Source organism: Chiloscyllium punctatum, chromosome 30 (genome assembly GCF_047496795.1).
Source record: "Chiloscyllium punctatum isolate Juve2018m chromosome 30, sChiPun1.3, whole genome shotgun sequence".
NCBI lineage: Eukaryota > Metazoa > Chordata > Chondrichthyes > Orectolobiformes > Hemiscylliidae > Chiloscyllium > Chiloscyllium punctatum.
Window position 1 is genome coordinate 46,968,055 of NC_092768.1, and position 27,314 is coordinate 46,995,368.

General features: G+C 42.6%; 1 protein-coding gene across 1 annotated transcript; it reads right to left on the reverse strand.

Moving 5' to 3' along the window:
- LOC140455595 (uncharacterized) lies at positions 1–26,923 on the reverse strand. The gene is made up of 2 exons (XM_072550508.1): positions 24,337–26,923; positions 1–4,694 (listed from the first exon to the last, which is right to left on the reverse strand). The coding sequence occupies exons 1-2, from the start codon at positions 25,092–25,094 to the stop codon at positions 3,299–3,301; spliced, it is 2,154 nt and encodes a 717-aa protein (XP_072406609.1). The 5' UTR covers positions 25,095–26,923; the 3' UTR covers positions 1–3,298.
- Between the last annotated feature and the right edge of the window lie 391 nt (positions 26,924–27,314).

Here is a 27,314-nt window from a genome sequence, read left to right on the forward strand (position 1 = left end):
ACAATTATAAACTTTATAAAGTTTACTTTAATATAAAACTTACATTTAAGCAAAACATTAGACATCGAGACATCCAGAATTGTCCCAACTTCCTGTAGCATCTTATCAATTGCCATCTGGAAATCCAAGTATAGTACTTCAACAGACTTCCCCTTGTCCACAGTACATTACTCCTCCAGAAAACATCAATAAGTTGGTTAAACATGATTTCTCTTCCACAAGACCATGCTGACTCTTTACAATTATCCAAGTGTTCGGCGACAGCCTCCTTAATGATTAAATATAGGAGCTTCCCCAACAGATATCAAGCATTATCCAATGAAAGTGTTGTTCAGTGATCCCTCTGTGGTAGTCAAAAGGATTGCTAAAGCATTTTTTTGAACTGACATCCTAGATCACCAGAAGAATAGGGTGTGCCACATCAATATGTTGAAGTTACTATTTAGTTAGTTAGTTAATACTGAACTCTGTTAGAGAGGATAGACATCATGCCCTCATATTCATATGCAGACCAACAAAGTGACCCGAAATAAAGAACTGCAAATGCTGAAGATGTGAAACAAAAACAGGAATTGCTGGTGAAACTCTGCAGGTCTGACAGCATCTATGGGGAGAAATCTGAGCTAACATTTCAAATTTGGAGACTCATCAGAATAAAATAACATCCTTATCATTTAGGTTGAGTAAAGCAAGGCCCACATGAAAGGAGAAATCCAATCCATATTGGAAAACCACTGAAGTGAACCTAGCTGGAATTCCCCAGTCATGTTAGTGCTTAAGATTGATGGCTCAATCTAGATTTTGCATACTACAGGATGGTTAATGCAGTAACAAAGCCAGACGCCTACTCAATTCCTTGGTCAGAAAGCTGTATCATTAGAGACTACAGTACTAGATTTCTTACTAAAATAGATTTGTTAAAGGGATACCATAACTAAAAGAGATTTCCAACTTTGTCACATTGGACAGTCTTTTCCAGTGCTGAGTGATGCGATTCAGGTTAAAGGATAACCGAGCCACTCTCCAGAGACTCATGCACCAAGTGATAGCCAGTGTTCCTCACAGTGTATGTACTGATATGTGGGGAATAATGGAAGAACCACTTGGAACAATCAAAAGTTCTTTTAGAAATTTACAATCAACTGGTTTGATGCCAAAGTCTGCAAATGTGCAGGTAAAGCATTTAGAACCTACAATAGGGCAAGGACAACTGCTGCCGAGAACAGCAAAAGTACAGACTTTGGTTGAGTTCCCTGACCCTAAAACTAAAGCTGAAATTAGGAAGATTTTCAGGGATATGTGGTTTCAATCTTAAGTTTATGCTCCACTGACAGATTTACGAAAGAAAATTTGAGTAACGAGGTCAGGAGATTTGTCAAAACTGAAAGAATTGCAGATGCTCTAAATCAGAAACAACAAGTTCTGAGGAAGGGTCACTCAACCTGAAACTTTAACTCTGATTTCTCTCCACAGTTGCTGCCAGACCTGCTGAGCTTTTCCAGAAATTTCTGTTTTTGTTTAGATGATTATCAAACAGCTTTCAAGGAGCTGAAAGTCATTTTAATAAATGGACCATTGTTGCGGCCCGTAATTTCGTTAAACCCTTGAAGGTAGTAATTGATGCTGTGACTTGGGACTAGATGCAGTCCTGTTACAAGAAGATGAGCCAGACGTAGAGAAGTCAATGGATACTTTTCTGAAAAGTTCATTGACACTAAAATAGATCATCCACAGGGACAAAGAAACCTTAAGATTACATTTTGAAGATACGTCCACATTTGCTACAGGGAATCACCAGTATATATAATTCACAACCCTTTTGCTTTTGTGGAAAAATTTAAAAACTGAAATGCCAAACTGTTTTGGTGCAGTTTGGTATTACAAACGTACCGATACTGTGTTTCTTAGGCAAGGTGCATCTGCCAAGATCCAGAGATAATGACCTGTCTCTCGATGCCAGAACACCAGGTTGATAGCTAGCTGCACATTCCACACCTTGTTTCTTTTTCCTTCAAGAAATAACCTGTATTCACCAAGAGTGCTTTTCTCCAATATAAATTTCTACAAAAGAATCATTATTTTCTTCTTTACCTGGTATGTAAGTGTATGTGTGTGTGTTAGTGGGGGGGGGGTAATATTTATATTTTCACATTGCAAACTGTGTGTTAACCACTTCTACATCTTCAATGAATAAGTTCTTTCATAATAAGTCAATAACGTTGTCCTGATTAAAGCAAATAGGTTGGTGTACCTTTTTATTCTAAGTCTAATATTGACTCAGCATAAGATTGGCCATATTGGGAACAGGGTAAAACAGTTACCTTTATATTGTGCCTGTGGAGTAGTGGGACTAAAAAGAGAGATAGGTGCATCCTGGTCATAACAGTAACATACTCTGCAAATGCTTTGGAGAACTCAGTAATGGTTTTCGAAAGATGCTTTGAATTGGCATGTGGTCAGATTCCACCGACACTTTCCCTCTTCCAAACAACTATTGGTTGAAAAGCTCACAAGCAAAATCAGTAGGCAGGCTCACTTTCTCAATCTGTGTAGTGTTGTTCAATTTGTGCTAGTGCTCTGGATACAAACACAACAGGTTGTCCTCACTGCCTGGGGGTTACTCCAAGTCCTGACATCACACTGCAGGGTGATTCCATTGTTACATCATAATCCCTCAGCACTGGTGATGTCATCACTAGTTGTTTGATGGGAGTGAAAGCTGCTTCTTGTTCTGTGTCACAATCCCACTGAACATCCTGCACAGTGAGCTCATTACAAACATTATAGCTGAACTGACCCTCTGCTTGTGTCTTCTTTTGCTGATGTTTGGTAATCTGGTCAAAAGGTGAGATTGACCTTCTTGAAATGATTGGCCTGATGGTGGGAGAGGTTTGAGACAGACCCTGCTGAGACAGACAGTGCTTTGGAATGTCAGCTCTCCTGTCTGAGCACTGGATGGTAAATAACACAGACGGTGCTCAGTGCAGGTGACCCAGCTACAAAGCCGGTTGCAGATGTTAGTCTGTAGTGAGAAGAGAAGGATATGAAACAATCCTGGCACAGGCACGGTTGCTCTGGTATGTGTTTGCTGATGTTCCAAGAGATCCAACAACTGTGTGAACTGACTCTGATAGGGTGTCTCCCCAGTGAAAGCATTGATGGACGAGGAGATATGCTGACTAAGCAAAAATAGTCACAAACATCACACCTGAAGAATTTCTCTCCTGTGTCAATCCGATAGTGTTCCAGGTGAAATCAGTGAAATCAGCACAAAATGTTAAACCTCACAGTTGAAAGGTTACTCCCCTGTGTGGATCCTCTGATGGAGCAGGAGGTTCCATGACTTTGAGAACGATTTGTCACACATCTCACATGTGAATGGTTTCTCTCCTGTGTGGATGCTTTTGTGTCTGCGGAGATTCGATGAATTTGCGAATAATTTATGACACACTTCACATGGAAATAGTTTCTTCCCTTTGTGGGTCCTCTGATGAAGCAGAAGTCTTAATGACTTTGAGAATGATTTATCACAAACCTCACAAGCAAATGGTTTATCCACTGAGTGAATACGTTGGTGTCTGCGGAGGGTTGATGAATGCGAGAATGATTTCATGCACGCATCGCACGTGTATGGTTTCTCCCCTGTGTGAATGCGTTGGTGACTGTGGAGGTCTCCTAACTGTGAAAATAATTTGCCACACATCTCACATCTGAAAGGCTTTTCTCCCGTGTGAATCATCTGATGGCGAAGGAGTCTCGATGAATTGGAGAATGATTTCTCACACATCTCACATTTAAACAGTTTCTCCCCTGTGTGAATGAGATGATGTGTGCAGAGGTCTCCTGACTGAGAGAATGATTTGTCACACATCTCACACTTGAATGGTTTCTCCCCTGTGTGGATACGTTGGTGCACATGAAGGTTTGATGATGATGAGAATGATTTGTCACACACTTTACAGGTGAATGGTTTCTCGCCTGTGTGAATACGTTGATGGACACGAAGATGCGATGATGATGAGAATGATTTGTCACATACTTCGCAGGTGAATGGTTTCTCCCCAGTGTGAATGCGTTGATGGACACGGAGTTCTGATGACCTAAAGAATGATTTATTACACAACTCACAACTGAATGGTTTCTCTCCTGTGTGAATGCGTTGGTGTACACGGAGTTCTGATGATGATGAGAATGATTTGTCACACACCTCGCATGTGAATGGCTTCTCCCCTGTGTGAATGCGTTGGTGTACAACAAGTGTTGAGGACTGTGAGAATGATTTATTGCAAATCTTGCATGTGAATGGTTTCTCTCCTGTGTGAATGCGTTGGTGCATGAGGAGAGTTGAGGACTGTAAGAATGATTTCTCACACACCACACAGGTGAATGGTTTTTTCCCAGTATGAACTCGCCGATGAATCACCAGACCCGATAATCGTGCATAGCCCTTGTTACACTCCTCGCATTTGAATGGCTTCTCCCCAGTGTGACTGCGTCGGTGATTCACAAGCATCGAGGACCTTGCAAAAGCTCGGTCACACATGTCACACTTGAAATGTTTCTCTTCCATGTAGTTAACAGTCTTTTCTATGTTAATAGTCAAACAACAGATGCACCTTATGTGTAAAGAGATATTACCAGGCTCGGAACTCTCCTCACACTCAAAAATCACCTGCAAGAACGAGTCAGCGGTTCATGAGGCTCGATGAATGATTGAAGCTCTCATCATACTTGGAGCCACTCACACTTCTTCCCAGCCTCACCCTGATCGATCACCCACAGCCGAACCTTCAGAAAGGTTGGTTCTGATAGAAGGCTCCACACCACTGACCAGTTTCAGATCTGATGATATGTCAAAACTCCCCTGACCTGACTGATCTCCAGATGATGGTTTCACTACCCAACTTCTCTGTGTTGAGCAATATTGTGAAGGGACTGGATGTCTTCCCACAGTTGTTCCCTGGGTGATGGTCAGCATCTATCTGCAGTGTCTATCCTCTCAATATTCTCTGTTGCAGTACAGTTCAATCCTTCTGTAAAACATGAAAAAGAAACATGATTTCGTCCAACTCTCTCTTCATTGCAAAAAGGGCTGACTCCTCAAGTCTTTTCCGAATCAAAATTAACAGAATATAGTTAAAACTAATTTGCTGTCAATCCTTAATTACACTTCTCCAGGTGGTCCTGGGCTGGAGGCATTCTTAGGCCCAGAAAGGGAGTTCAGGATCTTGCCCCAGGGTTAGCATTGAATTAACAATTGACAGTCCACAGGAAAATACCCAGCTTCCAACACATACACAGACCTCAACAGGAAATCAGTAAGAACCCTCAAACACTATTCATTTCACCGGCTCACAGATATACAGATAAGGTGGATTGCCCATACTAAATTGCCTAAGTTTCTAGGGACGTGTAGGTTAGGAGGATTAGCCAGGGTTCATGTGGGTTTACAGGAATGCTGGGTCTGGTGGATTGCTCTTCGGAGGGTCAGTACTGAATCGATGGGCCGAATGGCCTCTCTCCTTATTCTATGATTCATATTCAGGAATAAGCCATCAACAAAAACTCAGCCTGGAAATCAGAGGGAAATGCTTCCAATAAACACACTCAATATCTAACACACAGCTCCAGTCAAACAGTTCAGCACAAAGCACACTGTAAACAGCTCTCAGCTGGATCTTCTCACACAGTATAATGGACATCTCCACCCCTGATTACCCACAGGATAGTCAGACTGCCTGAAGATTGGTGTGGATATTATGGGATACAATTTGTATCAAAGCTGCTCCTTCACTCACCATCTCCTCACTTGGTTTTCAGTCCCTATAGGAAGTGAACCAGCTCTGGAAGAGGAAGAGGAGACAATGGGCAGAGTGGGTGGGCTCTCTGATTGACGTCTCTCACAGTCAATCCAAATATTTCTGGAGCAGCATGTGACCGGGGAAATTGAGGTGACTTTGAGCACCAGATCAGAATGAGATTTAAACTTGTCACTGTCCCATCTGAATAAAACCTCATTTATCGCAGCTAATGTCTCAGTTCCCCTGGCAAATCTTTGAGAGAGATATAATATTCTTCATCCTCTGAGAGTTTCAAACTGGCAACGTCAGTGTGGAATCTGTATCCTGGCATGTGTTTGACATCATCTAGCCTGCCTGTCATAGGCATGGAGTCATAGAGATGTACAGCATGGAAACGAGATCCTTTGGTCCAACACGTCCATGCCGACCAGATATCCCAAATTAATCTAGTCCCACCTGCCAACACTTGGCCCATATCCCTCTAAACCCTTCCTATTCATATACCCATCCAATTGCCTTTTAAATGTTGCAATTGTACCAGCCTCCATCACTTTCTCTGGCAGCTCAGTGCAAACATGTTCCACCCTGATTGAAAACGTTGCCCCTTAGGTCCCTTTTAAATCTTTCCCCTCTCACCTTAAACTCTATGTCCTCAAGTTTTGGACTCCCCGACCCAAGGAAAAGACATTGTCTATTTACCCTATCCATTCCCCTCATGATTTTATAAACCTCTATAAGGTAACCCTCAGCCTCAGACGCTCCAGGGAAAACAGCCCCAGCCTGTTCAACCTCTCCCTATAGCTCAAACCCTCCAACCCTGGCAACATACTTGTAAATCTACTCTGAACCCTTTCAAGTTTCACAACATCCTTACTATAGGAAGGAGACCAGAATTGCACACAATATTCCAAAAGTCGCCTAACCAATGTCCTGTACAGCCTCAACATGACCTCCCAACTCCTCTACTCAGTGCTCTGGCCAATAAAGGAAAGCATACCAAACGCCTTCTTCACTATCCTATCTACCGGCGGCTCCACTTTCAAGGAACTATGAACGTGCACTCCAAGGTCTCTTTGTTCAGCAACATTCCCCAGGCATTAAGTGTATAAATTCTAGGAGAAAGTGAGGACTGCAGATGCTGGAGATCAGAGCTGAAAAATGTGTTGCTGGAAAAACGCAGCATGTCAGGACGTTTCCTGAAGAAGGGTTTATGCCCAAAATGTCGATTCTCCTGCTCCTTGGATGCTGCCTGACCTGCTGCGCTTTTCCAGCAACACATTTTTCAGTGTATAAATCCTGCCCTGATTTGACTTTCCAAAATGCAGCATCTCACATTTATCTCAATTAAACTCCATCTCCCACTCCACAGCCCGTTGGCCTATCTGATCAAGATCACTTGTATTCTGAAGTAACCTTCTTCGCTGTCCACTACACTATCAATTTTGGTGTCATCTGCAAACTTACAAACTATACTACCAATGTCCAAATAATTTATATAAATGATGAAAAGCATGGGACCCAGCACTGATCCCCGTGGCACACCACTGGTCACAGGCCTCCAGTCTGAAAAGCAACCCTCTACCACCACCCTCTGTCTCCTACCTTTGAGCCAGTTTTGTATCCAAATGTCTATGTTTCACCAGTCTGGGAGAAGGGGGGAACCTAGAAGAAAGGTCAAGTTTTAAAATTGAGATGAAGAGGAATTTCTTCTCTCAGCGGGTTCCTGGTCTTTGAAATTCTCTTCCCCAGAAATCAGTGGTGGCACAGTCATTGAATTTATTTAAGGCTGAGTTAGACACAGATTTGATCTGCAAGGGAGTCCATGATTATGTGGGGCAGGCCGAAGATGAACATAGAACAGTACAGCACAATTCAGGCTCCTCGGCCCTGAATGTTGTGCCAATCTTTTATCTTCCTCTGAGATCAAAATAACCTGCATACCCTTCATTTTACTATCATCCATGTGCCTAAGCAAAAGTCATTTTAATGTTCCTAATGTACCTGACTCTACTACCACCGCTGGCAGAGCATTCCATATACCCACCACTCTTTGTGTAAAGAACCGACCTCTGACAATGTCCCCTAAACCTTCCTCCAATCACCTTAAAATTATGCCTCCCTGTGATAGCCATTTCTGCACTGGGAAAAGGTGACTAGACACTCCATCTATGCCTCTCACCATCTTGTACACCTCTATCAAGTCGCCTTTTCGCTCCAATGAGAAAAGCTTTAGCTCCCTCAACTTTTCTTCATAAGAACATGCCCTCCAGTCCAGGCAGTATCCCCTCAGCACCCTCTCTAAAGCTTCCACATCCCTCCCATAATGAGGCGACCAGAACTGAACACAATATTCCAAGTGTGGTATAATCAAGTCTCTATAGAACTGCAGCATAATTGCATGACTTAACCCCACTGTGGTACCATATGTCTTCTTAACAACTTTGAGAGATCTATAGACATAGACCCCAAGATCCTTCTGTTCCTCCACACTGCCAAGAATCCTATCTTTAACCTTGTATTCTGATTCAAATTCGACTTTCCAAAATGAATCAGTTGACACTTTTCTAGTTTGAACTCCATCTGCCACTTATCAGCCCAGTTCTGTATCCTGTCACTGTCCTGTTGCAAACTACAACAGCCCTCTATCCCATCCACCACTCCACCGACCTTCGTGTCATCAACAAACTTACTAACCCATCCTTCCACTTCCTCATTCAAGTCATTTATAAAAATCACAAACAGCAGAGGTCCCAGAACAGATCCCTGTGGAACACTACTGGTCACCAAGCTCCAGGCTATATACTGTCCATCTAATACTACCCTCTGTCTTCTATGGGCCAGCCAGTTCTGTATCCAGACAGCCAAATTTCCCTGTATCCCATGCCTCCTTAATATCTGAACGGCCCTATCATGGGGAACCTTATCAAACACCTTGCTAAAATCTATGTACATCACATCCACTGCTCTACCTTTATCAATGTATTTTGTCAAATACTCAAAGAATTCAGTAAGGCTTGTGAGGCATGACCTGCCCCTCAAAAAGCCATGTAGAATAATCAACTATGGTTTTCCAAGTAATCATAAACCCTGTCTCTCAAACCCTGCAACATCCAACAACCATTCCTGCCCCTATAATATGAATGCTCCCAATAATTTGCCCACCACAAACGTAAGACTGACTGGTCTGTAATTCTCAGGATTAAGAGTCAAGATTAGAGTGGTGCTGGAAAAGCACAGCACGTCAGGCAGCATCCGAGGAGCAGGAAAACCGACGTTTTGGGCAAAAGCCCTTCATTCCTGATGAAGGGCTTTTGCCTGAAACATCTATTTTTCTGCTCCTCAGATGCTGCCTGACCTGCTGTGCCTTTCCAGCACCACTCTAATCTTGTCCCTGATCTCTAGCATCTGCAGTCCTCACTTTCGCCAATTCCCAGGATTATCCCTATTCCCCTTCTTGAACAAGGGAATAACATTTTCCACCCTCCATTCATCTAACAGTAGTCCAGTGGCCAGTGAGATGCAAAGATTATCGCCAAAGGTGCAGCAATTTTTTTCCCTCACTTCCCATACTAATGTTAGGTATATCCCATTTGGCCCAGGGGACTTGTCTATCCTTATGTTTTTAAAAATTTTCAGCAAATTCTTCTTCTTAACATCAACCTGTTTTAGCATATCAGCCTGTTTGACGCTGTCCTCACAAACAACAAGGTCTCTCTCAGTGGTGAATACTGAAGCAAAGTATTCATTAAGGACTTCCTCTACCTCCTCTGACTCCAGGCACAAGTTCCCTCCACTATCCCTGATCGACCGTACCCTCACTCTGGCCATCCTCTTGTTCCTAACATAAGTGGAAATTTAAGGGTTTTCCTTAATCCTTCCTGCTAAAGCTTTCTTCATGACCACTTCTATCTCTCCTAAGTCCATGTTTCAGTTCCTTCCTGGCTACCTTGTAACTCTCTAGAATCCTGTGTGATCCTTTCCTCCTCAACCTGAAACAACCTTCCTTCTTCCTCTTGACTAGATGTTCCACATCCCTTGTCACCAAAGGTTCTTTCACTCTATCATCCCTTCCTTGCCTCAGTGAGACAAACCTGTCCAGCACTATCAGCAAGGGTTTCCTAAACAACCTCCGCATTTCTATTGTGAATTTCCCTGAGAATATCTGTTCCCAATTTAAGCTCCACAGTTCCTGCCTAATAGCATTGTAATTCCCCCTCCCCCAATTAAATTCTTTGCCATACCCTCTGCTCCTCTCCCTCTCCATGGCTACAGTAAAGGACACAGAGTTGAAACCACTATCACCAAAATGCTCTCCCACCGAGAGATCTGACACCAGGACTGGTTCGTTGCCAAGCACCAAATCCAATATGGTCTCCCCTCTAGCTGACCTATCCACATATTGAGTCAGGAATCCTTCCTGGACACACTTAACAAATACTGCTCCATCCAAACTATTTGAACTAAGGAGATTAGAATCAATATTAGGGAAGTTGAAATCACCCATGACAACAACCCTGTTACTTCTGCACCTTTCCAAACTCTGCCTCCCAATCTGCTCCTCCGTGTCTCTGTTGCTCTTGCGGAGTCTGCAGAAAATTCCCAATAAAGTGACTGCTCTTTTCCTGGTTCTGACTTCCACCCATACTGACTCAGTAGACAAACCCTCTTCAATGACCTCCCTTTCTGTAGCTGTGATACTACATCTGATTAGCAATGTCACTTCACCACCCCCATTCCTTTTGAAACATCTAAACCTTGCAACATCTAACAACCATTCCTGCCCCTGTAATATCCAAGTCTCCGTAATGGCCACAACATCATAGTTCCAAGTACTGATCCATGCTGTAAGTTCATCACCCTTATTCCTGATACTTCTCGCATCAAAATAGACACACTGCAACCCATCACACTGAATGCACCTTTGCTCTATCAACTGTCTATCCCTCCTGAAGGGAAGGCCACAGTCACATCAACCATGATTTTATTGAGGCTATATATATCAAATGGTCTCCTGCTACCCATCTTTCTTCTGATCTATCTTTCCTTTTCTTTGCCTCTATCACTCTTCCTTGACCCCCTTCCGATCATTCTCTATCTTCCCCTCTCTCTCTCTCTCCTTGTGACACAGGGATATGTGAAGGATAAACATCTACAATAACAGGCAATAAGCGGAGCTAAACTGCCCACAACCAACAAATTAGAGCAACGTTCTGCCATCAAAGTTGACAAAATGTTAGTGTTTTCAAGTAGAAATAGTGATCCCAGAAATGGGCCATCAAACCTGCCTTCTCGTGAGGTGCTGGTAGGGCTAATGTCTGATCCTCCACATAGAAGAATAACACTCACTGTGTAGCAGTCTCTAACTGAGGAGTCAGCTCTTTCAGCAAAGGAGGTAACAGAGTTGGAAGAAATGTTTCCTTTTCTTGTTTTACAGAGGGGTTGAACTGTACTACACCAGAGAATACAGAGAAGGTATGATGTGGACATGCCAGTGTTAGATTGGGGTGGAGCAAGTTAAAAATCACACAAAACCAGGTTATAGTCCAACAGGTTTATTTAAAAGTACAAGTTTTAGCAGCGCATCAGATAGCTAGCTCCTGGAACATGAACAAACTCACAAGGAAAACAAATTTCTTAAGTGATGTGTGTCAAGATCGCTTCACTCTGCCTCCTCTTCCACCATATAACGATGTCTTCACACAATCTTGGAGTGAGGTCACCTGGTTCTGTCGCACTGAGAGCTGTCTGTGTCATTTATCCTCTGGTCTTCACACAAGAGGAACTGTCATTCCAAAGCACTGTCTGTCTCAGCAAGGTCTATCTCAAACCTCTGCCACCATCAGTCCAAACATTTCAAGAATGTGTAACCTTTGACCTGATCACCAAATATCACTAAAAGAAGACATCAATATGTATAGAAGCTCCTGTGTAAACTGAACATCCTTTTAGTGCAGCGTCAGGTACAAGTGACTCTCACTCTGGCCAAGACAATCAATGCAAAGAGGTTAATCATGATCCTGTGAAAGAACGATATTTATCATTTAACCTTGGTCTATAAATGCACCTAAAAACTTTTCACATGCTAATGTTCAGCACATTGTTGGAACTCTCACATTCTCTCTTCCCACCACATATCCTTTGATTTTCTGAATGTGCCAATGGGCAGCAGACTTAACTTGTTGAAATGCTGCCTTTTTGAGCTGTGACCTTGGATTGTTGTGCCCAGTATGAAAACTGATAGTTTTTGTCCAAGAGACCATATATTTAAAGATTGTATTCACTGAGCCAATCCAGGTGGTGGCGATGCTCAACTTCAATTATCTGCATTCAGCAGTATACTACAATTGAATTTATATTGATCCCATTGTTCTGGGAATTGAGTCTGATGTCTGAAGATTTTACAGATTTGTTGTGAGCTGTTTCTGGAATTTTTGTCTTTGTTTGGATTGTTTTTGGGCTGCAATGCTGATCTTTTCCTCTTGGACAATGGGCTTTGTGATGTCTTGGTGCTGCATGGTGTTCATCATTGATTGAACAAGTTGATGTTCTGTCCAACACCATCATTCACCCACATGGATTGAGTGATTCAAAACATCACTTAGAACATTGACTGGGATTTGGACATTCTAGAGGAACTACCAACACCAGGATTTCTTCATTACATTCATCGATGTGACCCAAGGTATTTAACTCTGTAAACTGCGGGGCTTTGTGGATGTGTGCTATTAATGTGAATAGTCAAGAAACTCCATCCCAATCTTGCAATTCCTTCATGACAATATTATTGTAATCTGCCTTGGGTGGGAGATCAGAAGCAGAAACCTTCAAAATGGTGTCAAGCAAAACTGTGTGATAGCCCCACTTTATTTGACAATGACTATTCATCTCATCAATGATCTGGTGCTGGTATTAAATCTTGATGGGAAACTCATTTATCTTGGTCTGCTCTGTGCCAAAACTAAACTGGCCAGGAAATTATCTACATTTGTAGACACTGCCACAGATTTGTTGACCACCCACGATACCTTCAATTCTCCATACAAGGGACTTGGCCTCTCCTTGAAATGAACTCAAATCAACACACTCCTGGCCAGCTAAATATTCCATCTCCTATATATGTTGTTCATTCATTCAAGAGATGTGTGTGTTACTGGCTAGGTCAGCATTTGTTGCCTATTTCTATTTGCCCTTGAGAGTGCCTTCTTGAACTGCTGCTGTCCATTCACTGTAGGTAGACCCACAACATAACTGGGGAGGAAGTTCAGGATTTTCACACAGCGACACTGAAGGAACAGCAATATATTTCCAAATCTGAATACTGAGTGGTTTGGAAGAGAACTTGTTCTGGACTCTCTCACCAGAGGAATAATTTCTCTTTAACTATGCTATCAATTTTATAATCATCTTAAACACTTCAATTAGATTACCCCTTAAATTTCTACAGTCAAGGGTATGGGAGTTCAATCTGTGCAAACTGTTTTCATAATTTAACTTGTTTAGTCCCAGGAACATTGGGGTGAATTTATGGTGTGATCCCGCCAAGGCTAATATATCTTTCCTGAGGTGTGGTGATCTAATCTGTTGGTTGTTTCTCACCCCTCGAGTCAACCCACTTTTGTCCATCAGTCTTCTTTCTCTTGATACCAGGGATTTTACCATTTCAGGAACCCAGACACAAAGACAACCCTGACACCTGCAGCTCTAAACAGTTACCACTTTCAGTCAAATCAAACGTTCAGGCTGCTACTTTAAAGGGGGACAACATTTTTTACACTGTCTTGGGACTCAGCTCTTTGGAAACTGAATACAACAGAAATATTCCAAGATATTGTCAGCTGTGGCTTAGCCTATACTCTTGACTCTGAGTCAGAAAGATGTGGGTTCAAGCCTCACTTCGGGATTTGTGCTCTAAGCTGACAATTCAGTGGACATTCGGCCTCGGATCTTCGGGTAAGCATCCTCCAAGGCAGACTTCAGGGTACACAACAACAAAGTCACTGAGTAGAGGCTGATAGCCAAGTTCAGTACCCATGAGGACAGCCTCAATCAGGACCTTGGGTTCATGTTGCACTATAAGTGACCCCGACACGCTATACACTCAGGCGCATAAGCGCACGCGCGCGCGCACACTCACACACGCACTTTCTCACAGACTTCCTCACACTCTCAAACACACACACTCATTCTCTCACTCTCTTCCCCTCTTAAACACACACACTCTCTATCTCCCCTCTCTCACACATGTATAAATCGATGGAGTGCATTTGTGTTTGCAGTTATATTTTATTTTGTTCAAAAACACACAATTTAGAACAGAGTAGAATCCCTACAATGTGGAAACAGGCTATTTGGCCCAACAAATCTACACCAACCTTCCGAAGAGTAACCCAATCAGACCCATTGCCATAACCTATTACTCTACATTTATCTCTGACTAATGCATCTAACCTACGCATCCCTGAACGTTAGCATGGTCAATTCATCTGACCTGCAAATCTTTGGATTGCGGAGGAAACCCACACAGACACAGGGAGAATGTGCAAACTCCAAACAGACAGTCACCTGAGGCTGGAGTCAAACCCGGGCCCCTGCCATTGTGAGGCAGCAGTGTTATCTACTGAGCCACTGTGCCTGTAGATAATCAGTCAATATGGCATTTTATAAACTCCTATTTTGGAAATAAAAGACACAGACAGAGTCCAAATAAGGCCTCACACCTAAAATACATTGCCTGACCAGAGATGCCACCTCCTTTATATTAACAACACCGTAGGTTATCTCAGGGCAGTGACTTGAAAGAAACTCTGGGATTTGCATATTAATCAAAATCTGGAACTCCATTCTAACTGATTAAAGATTTAACAGTCATTTTATGTGTTTTCACTTCATTTGCATGAGTTGTATGACCCTTTAATCTTTTCCTTATAAATTCTGTGTCTAAGATCTTCCTCTCTCATTAACGCTTGATGAAGAGCAGCGCTCCAAAAGCTAGTATTTTCAAATAAAACCATTGGACTATAACCTGGCGTTGTGTGATTTTTGACCTAATCCAGTGGAGAACTAAGGGAGTACTGCTGTCAACTTTAAGATGAGTTGAACCAAAACTGTCTTTTATGGAAAGTAAAAGATCCCAGGGCACTATGTGATAAACAGCAAAGAAGTAATCACTGATGTCAAGATTAGAATTCCTGATGAAGGGCTTTTGCCCAAAACGTCGATTTTCCTGCTCCTCGGATGCTGCCTGACCTGCTGTGTCTTTCCAGTACCACTCTAATCTTGACTCTGATCTCCAGCATCTGCAGTCCTCACTTTCACCTAGTCATCACTGATGCCCTGCCCAAAAATGGATCTCCCAATAAACTTCACAAAAAGAGATTGTGTAGTCATTGTCACACCGTTATTTCTAAGAGATGGCTGTCCACAAACTTTGCTACATTACAATGATAATTTCACAAAGGACTTAATTGGAAAGAAGATGCTTTCAGATAGGCTGAATTTGGGACCATCGACGGGAAATGTGTACCATCGACGGGATGCACTGCAGAAATTCACCAAGACTCCTTTGAGAGCATCTTCCAAACCCAGAAGAGTAAGGTAAAGTTGCCTTTATCCCAGAGGATCATAAGGTTGCTCCCTCATATTAGACTGGTGGTGATTTAACTGAGAGCCACCACACCTCAGGAGACAGGCAAGGTTGAGAAAGTTGGACTTTAATGGTAACCTCAGCTAGTATGGGAATGGGATCCATATTGCTTGGCGTCATTCAGCATTATAAACCTGTTATCCAGCCAACTGAGTTAACCAACCCTGACATTGAGAAGAACAAAAGCAGCAGACACATGAGCAGACACAGACAATCCTGACTGGAAATATGTTGCCAATCCTTCACTGTTGCTGAGTCAAAATCCTGGAATTCCCAGCCTGACGGCATTGTTGGTCTACCTACAGTGCATGTACTGCCGTGGTTCAAGATGACAGCTCAGCACCACCTTCTCAAGGATAATAACTGCTGGCCCAACCACATCCCCTGAGTGAAAGAAAAAGGACCAAAGCTTTTTCCTTTTTTCCCTAGGGAAATGTTCTGCTCCCTGTGAACTGTAAATTATAAACCCATTGATGGAGAAATTTTTTCAGTCCACAGTGACATTGACCAGTATATTGTATATCGGGCACTTTACATTAGGATCCTAAGTGTTTCAGTGAATAGGAACACACCATGCTGACAAATCAGGAATTTTGGGTTAAGCCAAAAAGTGAATTTATTTACAGTAATAAATCTATACAGAGGATTGATAAAGCATCAGAAAACAAAACACAATATTCAGCTGACATCAAACTTTGAGTCAATCAAGATAACATAAGATTCAAAACTGACTCAAATGACTCCCAAAAAATGAATCTCAGAGGAGTGTAAGGTGAACATATCACACCATTATTACATCGAGGTATAATGGACTGAGAGTGTGGAGACTCACCCCACCCACCCACCACCTCCCTCACCATACTCGGGATTGTGGTTCTCCCAAAAAGGAAAGTATAAATATTCCCTACAGTGTTAGTCAAATTTGAATTACCTAAAGGAATCTGTCTATAATTCACATCACCAATAAAATAGTTCCAATTTTACCCATACCTGAGAGCTGGCTCACTTTACAACACACACATACGTCAGGGAAACTCTCTCAGAATATTACAGGCAGAAGTTGCTTTAAAATCCTTGTGCCTTAAATTATGAGGACGGATCACACAGACTGACCTTATATTCTCTTGAATGTGAATAATAACAGGCAATCTAATTGAAGAGTCTAAGATGATTTAACAAGTTGTTTAAAAGTCACATCTTTCATCTTGCTCTCATCAGAAATGGAAAACAAGCAACCAAGCTATGATAAGGAACACAAATTTATTCAGCATGAGAAAAGGGTACTGGTTCATTGGACTGTGACTGCTGTGAACCTTAGCAACTTGATTAACCCCAAGTCGACATCCCTAAATTTCCTTGGGAACGTGGTGGTGATCTGTCTTATTGAACTCTCTACTTTTGGGTATAGAGACAGCCACAGTGCTATGAGTCAGCAGTGTTGGCTGGTCAGGGTGTTGCCATGGCAAATGCACAGGGATTGAAAGTATCCATAACTTTTTCTCCAGCAAAAAGATGCATGAACAGACTCCTTTAACCTGCACAGAACATGGTCCTATGTGAATATATGTAACTTCTACGACTCAAAATTGAAAGTTAAAAATCACACAACACCAGGTTATAGTCCAACAGGTTCATTTGGAATTATATCTGTCGAGCTATAACCTGGTGTTGTGTGATTTTTAACTTTGTGCACCCCAGTCCAACACCGGCACCTCCACACCACGACAAAATTGAAATGCATTGTGAGCCTAACTGATTGGCTTTTAGTCTAATTCAGCTCTGGATGATTTGTTAAAAATGCTGTTTAATGATAAGAGTCACATGTGGTTCTGGACATTGTGATCAGTGTTTTGTAGGCACAGTGTCACAGCCCACTTATGAAACTTAGCCCCACTGCTCCAAGGCTCACAGAGAAATTACAGGTTTAATCAAATCACTAATTTACCCATCGGTCACAAAGCACTGACCATGTACCTATACTTAACCTGCTGATGATTACAAATAAATCAATTCTAACCATAGGGAAACAAATTAGAAATTATCAACATGTTACATCTGACCCCTTCTTAAATCCCTGCACGCACATGCCAACACACATAGACAAGCAAGCAAACATGGATGTTATGTATGAAAGCAAAAAATTAAGGAAAACATTCTTTAATAGCACAAGTCCATAGTGTTCAATGAGATGTCCCTTGTGCTTTTCCCAAGCTCTTTTTATCCAGTCCCACTTTTCCATATCCTTTCAGTTCTTTACCAAAGACACAGGGCAGTTGACCATAAATTATACAGTCTACAGTCTTTCAGCCACTGCTTAGAAGCAACAGCTTACAGCTTTTGGTGGGTGAAAACAATTAGCTATATCTAAGTTTTGGTGACTTTGCTGCAGGGAGGGAGGAGAGAGAGAGATCTCGTCTCTTTGTGGCCTTCTGCCTCTACAATGTCTACACAGAAGCTGTTCACTTGCCGAGAAAACACCAGAGAGTTGTTGTCATGCTGATGACTTCTGACCTCCACAACGGATCCAGACTACACGAACCAATCAGTCCTTGTGGGAAGCTCACTCTGAAAATACACACACGGTGCTCTGGCATCTTTGATACCTTCCCCACTGCTTGAACAAAGCAACAGTGTGAACACAACTCACAATGAATTCCAGTAATTAGTTTTAAAAGTGCAACCACTCCTTCCACAGTCCTTGGTTTAAAACAGACCCTTTCCTATTTCATCCAAAAATCAAAATAGAAAAAAATAAAAAGATGTGGTCTTTACAAGAGACTGTGAGCACACTGCCAACATGTGGAAGGGACATGTTGTTCGGCATAATCCACTAATCACTGAAATATATGACCTACATATCTGGCATCACACTGGCACTGAAACATATGGACCACAATACTCGACAGCCACGTGTTGTTGGTGGTAAATCACTTATGCATTTATTGCAAAGTAGTATCTCGAGACACTGTTTCATATGTTGCTCAACATTTTGGGAAAACCTCCCTTTCTAGTGGACAGTTTTGAGGTCAGATATTGCAGCCTCAGACCCTTTCACAATTCTATGACTGGGAATTGAACTTGAGTCACAGCAGTGAGAGTGCCACATTGTAACCTCTGGACCACCAAGGTGACGGCCTAGTGGTATTATCACTGGACTGTTAATCCAGAGATCTAGGTCATGTTCTGGGGACCCAGGTTCCAAATCCTGTCTTGGCAGATGGTGGAATTTGAATACAACAAAAATCTGAATTAAGAGTCTTATGATGACCATTGTTGATTGTTGGAAAAACCCATCTGATTCAACAATATCCTTCAGGGAAGGAAACTGCCATCTTTATCTGGTCTGGCCTACATGTGACTCCACACCCACAGCAATGTGGTTGACTCTTAACTGCCCTCTGGGCAATTAGGGATGGGCAATAAATGCTAGCCTAGCCAGCGACGCCCGCATCCCGTTAATGACTAAAACAAAAGAGTTTCACAAGCTTGTCTCTGCACCAAATGATCATTGTGTTGGATAGTACTGATAAACCCAATCACAGCATCAAGGTTTGGAGGGCAAAAAGTTGGCTTGAGCTCTAGTCACAAGATTGCCAATAAAACTGATCTTGTCAACTAAGGAACTCTAGGAGCCAGTGAACATAGGCTTGCAGCTGGTAGTGTTTGGGGGCACACTGGCAGAATTCTCAACAAACAATTTAAGGAAAGTGTGCTTGTTTGATTCCTCCAATTCAATGGTAAATTTGAGCACAAGATGGAGCTTACTAAGCCGGAAAAGAAAATTCTATGATACAACTACAGATTCAACAATCGCAAATATATCATGTATATATCAGAAGAATAGAGATAGGAGATTCACAGTCATTCCATCAAAGAAACACATGTCATCGCAACCAATGAAGATATCAGCAAGGACATGTCCTCCTGAGGATCTCATGGCAACAGCCTTTATTCAGTCATTACAACTGCATAAGTTTCTTAGTACTCAAGTTCTATGAAAATAGATTCAGGCCGCAAACCCCTCATCTCATGCCATATAAATTGGTGTTCCCTTTGAGATTTTGGGTTCTTGTCTCTCAGTCTTGATGAGACCAAGATGAAAACCTTCAACTATGCATCACTTTTTTAACAAGTTTAGGTTCTAACAAGGTACTACTTAATTCAGCAGTTTGAGAGAAATGATTCCTGTGGTTGGAGAGGCTAGAACAAGGGGCAGAGCATTAAAATTATAGTAAGGCTATTCACCAAACACTTCTTCACAAAAAGGGGACTCAATTTGGAACTCTCTCCCCACAAAAATCTGTTGAAATTGGAGGTCAATTGAAAGTTTCAAAACTGAGATTTCTCCGTTTAATGTTGGGCAAGGGGATTAAGCAGAGCAGAATCAAGGCAGGCAGACAGGGTTAAAATATGGATCGGTTGTAATCTATCTGAATGGTGTCGCAGGCTCAAGGGATTATTCCAGTCTTAGATTCCTTAAATTCCCCTCGATTGCTTTCTCCACTGTCATCTCCAACAATAATTGGTCAGTCTTATCCTCTTCAAACACTGATTTCCCCAACCTATACCATCTCCATCACAAAGATTACCTCCTTCTGAGGAACAGAATTATTCGACATTTGGAGAGGCAGGGATTAATCAAGAACAGACAGAATGGTTTTGTTGAGGGGAGGTCAATTGTTTTGAAAAGGTGACCAGGTATGTAGACAAGAGCAATGCATTTGATGTAGTCTACTTAAACTTCAGCAAGGCCTTTGATAAGCTCCAGCATGGGAGACTAATAGCAAAGGGCAGAGCCCATGGGATCCAAGGAAATTTAGCTACTAGGATCCAGATTTGGCTGAGTTGCAGAGGGTAATATTTGAGGGATTGTTGTGACTGGAAGCCTATATCCAGTGGGTTCTGCAGAGATCAGTGTTGGGATGTTTGCTGCTTATGGTTTATGTAAATGATTTGGATTGGAATATACAGTAATAGAGTTGATCAGTAAATTCATGGATGATATGAAAATTGATGGGGTAGTAAGTAGAGATACTAATAACCTTAGATTACAGGTGGATATAGACGGGCCAGTCAGATGGGCTGATCAATGGCAAATAGAATTCACTCCAGATAAATCTGAGTTGATACACTTATAGCATCCTACAGCAAGGAAACAGACCCTTCGGTCTGACCTGTCTATGCTGACCATAATACCAAACTAAACTAGCCCCACCTTCCTGCTCCTGGTCTGTATCCCTCAACGTTTCCTATTTGTGTAGTTATCCAAATGTCTTTTAAATATTATAACTGTACCCACATTCACCACTTCCTTTGAAAGTTCATTCCACCCTCTTGAACCACCCTCTGTGTAAAACCATTTGCCCCTCGTGTCTTTTTAAATCTTTCTCCTCTCACCTTAACAATGTGCCTCCTTATCTTGAAATTCCCCATCCTAGGGAAAACACAACTACCATTAATGCTATATCCCTCATTACTTTATAAGGTCACCTTTCAACCTCCTACACCCCAATGAAAAATGTCCCAGCCTATCCAGCCTTTCTTTATAACTCAAGCCTTCCATATCCAGTAACATCCTGATAAATCTCTTCTGAACCCTCTCCAGCTTGATAGTATCTTTCCTATAACAGGCAACCAAAACTGGACACAGTATTCCAGAAGAGGCCTCACCAATGTCCTGTACAACCACAATATGACTTCCCAACTCCTATACAGAAAGGACTGAACAATGAAGGCAAGCGTGCCAAATGCCTTTTTAACCACCCTGTATATATGTGATGCAGACTTCAAAGAATGTTGTGCCTGAACCCCTCGATCCCTCTGTTCTGTACCACTACTCAAGGCCCAACATTCATTATATAAGCCCTTTCCTTGTTTGTTGTACCAAATGCAGGCGAAGGAATACATGGTGAATGGTCGGACCCTGGGAAATACGGAGGATCAGAGGGACTTTAGTCTGCATGTAGTGTGCAGACGTAGAATTTAAAAACAGTGAGGTTATGCTGGAACTGTATAAAACATTGTTTGGGCCACAGCTAGAGCATTACGTAGAGATCTGAAATCCACATTATAGGAGGCATGTGATTGCACTGGGGTGGGTGACTGGAGAGGAGATTTATCAGGATGTTCCCCGGACTGGAGAGTTTCAGTGATGAAGACAGATTGGACAGACTGAGATTGTTTCCTTGGAGAAAAGAAAAATTAGTTAGGAAATGAAATCTAAAATAATGAGGGGAACACACAGGGTAGCCAGGGAGAAAGTTTCCCCTTGGTGGAAGGATGAATATCCAGGAGCACAGATTTAAGGGAAACAGCAGGAGATTTTGAGGAGATGGGAGGGAAGGTTTTATCACCCAGATGGTGTTGGGAATCTGGAACTCACTGCCTGTAAAGATGTTACATCTGTAAAGATATAAAGAAGTTAAAGGTGAAAACCTTAGAACTTTTAAGAAGCATTTAGATGTATCCTTGCAATGCTAAGGCATACAGGGCTATGGGCCAACTCCTGGAAAATGGGATTAAAATATTACATGATTATTTTTGACCAGCACAGTTATGATGGACTGAAGGACCCTTTTCTGTGCTGTAGATCACTATGGCTGTATCTGTCTCCCTGTATAATACTGCCCATTACCAAACAGCTATCACACCCATATTAGACCATCTGCTATTGGAATCCTCACCCATGTTGATGTTGCTTCTAGACTAGAGTAGGCCATTCCAAAGCTCTCCTGCCCAGCTCCACCCATGTTCCAACCTCCATTACCACGACTGAAACACTGTGTTCTACATCCTATGACATCTGTTGGTCCTGTGCTACGCTGGTTCCCAGTCACCCAGTGCCTACAATTTAAAATTCCAGTGCCAAGTGCATAGCCTTACGTCTCTCCACCTTTGTCACCTCTAGACCCATCACCCACCAAAATCTCAATGCTCCTGCAATTCTGGCCTATGGTACATCCCTCTATCCCAGTCGTTCCTTATACCATTAACAGCCAAGCCATTCCATGCTCCATGCTCATAAGTTCCCTTAAATCCAACCACTTTGGCCATATGTGTTCATGAAGTGTCCCTTAACCCGAAACATTAACACTGATTTGTCTCCACAGATGCTGCCAGACCTGCTGAGCTTTTCCAGCAATTCCTGCTTTTGCCTCTTTGGCCATATTTTTGGTAATCCATTCCCAATATCTCTTTGTCTCGGTGTTAATTTTATGTCTGATGATGTCAATATTAAACACTTTGGGATGTTTTATATACATGCAAGTTGTTGTCCTCCTATATTCCCTCCAATTCTCCTGGATTACAGACTGTGGATATTCATTAGCCTCTAGTGCTCTGGTCGAGTATCCGATCAGCACGTGGACAGCTAGACAGTGAATGTTGTGAGACAATGGAGACTGTCACAGCCGAGATACATCCTACTCTCCCCCTAGACTTCCCAGCTGGGCTCACTGATGAGGAATGGGATTCCTGTCTGATTCTCCTGCTCCACAGACCAGAGACACTGAGGCTAATTGAAGTACCTCCATTACTACCCCAGGAAATGGCTTCTCCCCCCGGGTCCTTATGCTGGTCAATCAGAAGCTGAAGCCTTTCTAACCACTGAGTATCTGATTGTCTTCTTGGTCAGAGTGTACTGAAAGGATGTGAATTTGTACAGGAGCTTCTACACATACTGATGTCTTCTTTTGGTGATGTTTGGAGGTCTGAACAATGTTAAATTGACCTCCTTGAAACAATTGGCCTGAAGGTGGGAGAGGCTTGAGACGGACACAGGTGAGACAGACAGTGCTTTGGAATGACAGTTCCCCCTGTGTGAGTACTGGAGGGTAACAACACAGACAACTCTCAGTGTAATGGAAGCAGGTGACTCAGCTTCAAGTCTGTGTCTGGTGAGGAAGGAGGAGGTGAATCAATTCTGACACACGTCACACAGGAAGGGTTTGTCACACATGTGGATTCATAGTTCCAGGAGGTTCAACTGTGTGAAGATATTATGATGGAATTCTCACCAATCACCTTCCTCCCCTGTGTGAATATATCAATGGTTGAGGAGGCATGCTAACTGTAAAAAAGTTTTGTCACACACCTTGTCCCTGAAGGGCTAATCTACTCTGCAGATCCTCTGATAGAGGAGATATTTGAGAACTGAGAGGATGATTTGTCATACAACTTGTACATGAATTGGTTCGCATGTTTGAATACTTTGGCCTATATGTGTTTCTATCACTACTAGAATGATTTGTGACACATCTTCCACAGGAAAAGTTACTTCTCTGTTAACGTATGAGTGTACAAAGAGATTGGGTGACTCAGAGATTTATGTGTCACACACATTGCATGTGACTGGCTTCTCAAGTTCCAATGACTTTATAAATCTTTCATTATAAGCTTGAAGAATTCTCTCCTGTGCAGCTTAATGTGATTGAAGATTGGATGAAAGCCATCTCACCATCCCTACATCTGGAGGATATTTTCTGTGTTGAAACATCTGGTGTATCAGGAACCTCATGGATGCTGCGAAGGATTTAGGACAAATTTTACATTTGAAGGTTTCCCTCCTTGTGGATTTCCTGGTGAACTAGGAGGTTCAATGACTTAGTAAAGGCTTTACATGCACATTGCACGTGTCAATATGTTATGTCTGCAGATGTTGGTTAACTTTGTGGATATCCTACATAAGCGGTTTCTCTCCTTCACGGCAGTGTATGCAGAGGATTAACAATTGAGAAAGCTTTTTTACCAAATTCTCCACTGTGAATGTATTGCTGTTTCACCAGTATCAAACACTTGAATGACTTATCCTCTTTGGGAATGCGTTGGTTAAACAGAGCAGTGGTGACTGTGAGAACAATTTGTTGCACACCTTGCATGTGAATGCTTTTCTACCCTGTGTGAATCCGTTGGTGTCTCAGGAGATCAGAGGTTTGGATAAAAGACATCTCACAAGTGTAACATTTGAATGGTTTCTCCCCCGTGTGGATCCTCTGGTGTCTCAGCAGCCTTGTAGATGTAGCAAAAGCTTTATCACAAATTTCACATTTGAAGGGTTTCTCTCCTGTGTGCACTGTCTGATGGTCTAGGAGGTTCGATAACTGTGTAAAGGCTTTCTCACAGACTTCGCAGGAGAACAGCTTCTCCCCCGTGTGAATGTGTTGGTGTCTGCGGAGGTTTGTTAATTTTGAAAATGATTTGTTGCATACCTCACATGTGAATGGTTTCTCCCCTGTGTGAATGCGTTGGTGTGCACGGAGGTTTGTTACCTTCAAGAATGATTTGTTGCACACTTCACACATGAACGGTTTCTCCCCAGTATGAATACGTTGGTGTGCACGGAAGTTCGATGAATCAGAGAACGATTTGTCACAAACCTCACACGAGAATGGCTTCTCTCCTGTGTGAATGCGTTGGTGTTTCCGGAGGGTTGATGAATCCGAGAATGATTTGTCACACACCTCACAGGTAAATGGTTTCTCCCCTGTGTGAATGCGTTGGTGCACGTGAAGGGATGATGACTGTGAGAATGATTTGTCACACAGCTTGCAGCTGAAAGATTTGTGGCCTCTATCAATAATTTTGTCTCTCATGGCTCTCAGCTGAGTGTAGTTTCGGTTCCACACATCATGTGTGAATGGTTTCACTTCCATGTATCTCTTTAGTGATGCACCCTACCATCAGGAGATCTTATGAGCCTGTGAAGCCCTCCTCATACACCTCATACTTGAACAGCCTTTCATTTATACAAATGAGTCAGGGGTTCATGAGGTCAATGAATGGTTGAAGCTCTCACCACACTTGCAGCCACTCACACTTCTTCCCAGCCTCACCCTGACCGATCACCCACAGCTGAACCTTCAGAAAAGTTGGTTTTGATGGAAGGCTCCACATCACTGACCAGTTTCAGATCTGATGGGATGTCAAAGCTCCCCTGACCTGACCAATTTCCAGATGGTGGTTTCACTGCCCAACCTTCTCTGTGTTGAGCAATGCTGTGAAGGAATTGGATGTCTTCCCACGGTTGTGCAGTTGTTCCTTCGGTGATGGTCAAAGTCCTCTCTGTATTCTCTGGTGTAGTACGGTGCATTCCTTCTGTAAAATACAGAAAGGAAACATGATTTCCTCCAACTCCCTCTCCTCCTTTGTTGAACGGGCTGACTCTTCAGTAAGAGACTGTTCCACAAGTCTACCTACATGGGAGGGGATCATATCCAAATTCTTACTTTTTCCTCATGTGACTGTCACACACCCTCTGTTTCTAGCAGGGATACTCGATAATGACCAGGAGCACACAATGTGGCTACTTTCTTTCCTCCATCCAGACTCCCATCTTCCCAAACATCGTGAGGGCAATGGGAAAGACAGTCAGGCAGAATGTAAAATGAGATCATGTCGTTCTGCAGGAGAGATGTTTTACACTTATACTGTGTGCTTAATATAAAATATATTTCAATAAATGTGATTCCAGGGATAGATCCTGAATTGCTGTGGTGCTGTCTGCACAATCAACAGGCTCGGAATTCAAATCCAACCATGGAAAGTTACACAAAACAGATTTACAGTGAAGAACAAGCCTCTTGTCCTGTGCTGATGTTTATGCTTCACAGGACCAACTCTCACCCCTCTGTAACTCACCCGATAAGCAGACCTTACAATTCCTTTCTGCCACATGTGCTTATCTAATTTCTTCCTAAAGGCATCTCTGTTCATGGCCTGAACTAGAAATATTTGGATTGACTGTGAGAGACGTCAATCAGAGAGTGCACCCACTCTGCCCATTCTCTCCTCCTCTTCTTCCAGAATTATTTCACCATCCATAGTCCAAAGGATAATATTTACACACACAACTCAACAATGGGAAATCAGTAAGAATCCTCAGACACTGCACCTCCAGTTAATACACCTCACCTTCTCATTTTCGTGATGTGGAGGCGCCAGTGTTGGACTGGGATGAACAAAGTCGGAAGTCACATGACACCAGGTTATGTCATGTCACGTGAAAGCTTGTGACTTTAAATAAATCTGTTGGGTTCTAACTTGGGTGTCAGTGGGTTCTCATATTCAGGAATGATCCATCAACAAAACTCAGCCTGGAAATCAGAAGGAAATGCTTCCAATAAACACACTCAATATCCAACACACAGCTCCAGTCAAACAGTTCAGCACAAAGCACCGAGTAAACAGCTCTCTCAGCTGGATCTTCTCACACAGCATACGGGACATTTCCACCCCTGATTGCCCACAGGATAGTCAGACTGCCTGAAGATTGGTGTGGATATTATGGGATACAATTTGTATAAAAGCTGCTCCTTCACTCACCATCTCCTCACTTGGTTTTCAGTCCCTATAGGAAGTGAACCAGCTCTGGAAGAGGAAGAGGAGACAATGGGCAGAGTGGGTGGACTCTCTGATTGACGTCTCTCACAGTCAATCCAAATATTTCTGGAGCAACATGAGTTTCCTGAAACTTGGGAAACTGACCGGGGAGATGGAGGTGACTTTGAGCAGCAGATCAGGTGGGGATTTAAACTTGTCATTGTTCCATCTGAATAAAACCTCACTTATTGCAGCTGCTGTCTCAGTTCCTCTGGTAAATGTTTGACAGAGATTTCCAGTGTGGGAATAGCATTCTTCATCGTCAGAGACTTTCAAACTGACAACATCAGTGTGGGATGTGTTTTACGGCGAGTGTGCTGATGGTCAGCTGACTAGACCCATCCCTTCTTTCCGTGGTGAGTGTCACCATTTCACTCAGCTCATGTAGAGGAGGTGTTTCTTGATGAGGGAGCTCGCAGAGAGAAGCGAGTGGGACGTTAAAGAATTGTTTCAGGTACGAGGTAGACCTGGGACTGGATCACCGTGTTCAGAGA

Excerpts from the sequence above, each read along its gene's own strand:
- LOC140455595 (XM_072550508.1), bottom strand. The coding sequence starts at position 25,094 with ATGGAAGTGAAACCATTCACACATGATGTGTGGAACCGAAACTACACT. Across the intron at positions 4,695-24,336 it reads CACCAACGGATTCACACAGG|AACCGCTGACTCGTTCTTGC; the intron begins GTAGAAAAGCAT and ends TCGAGCCTCATG.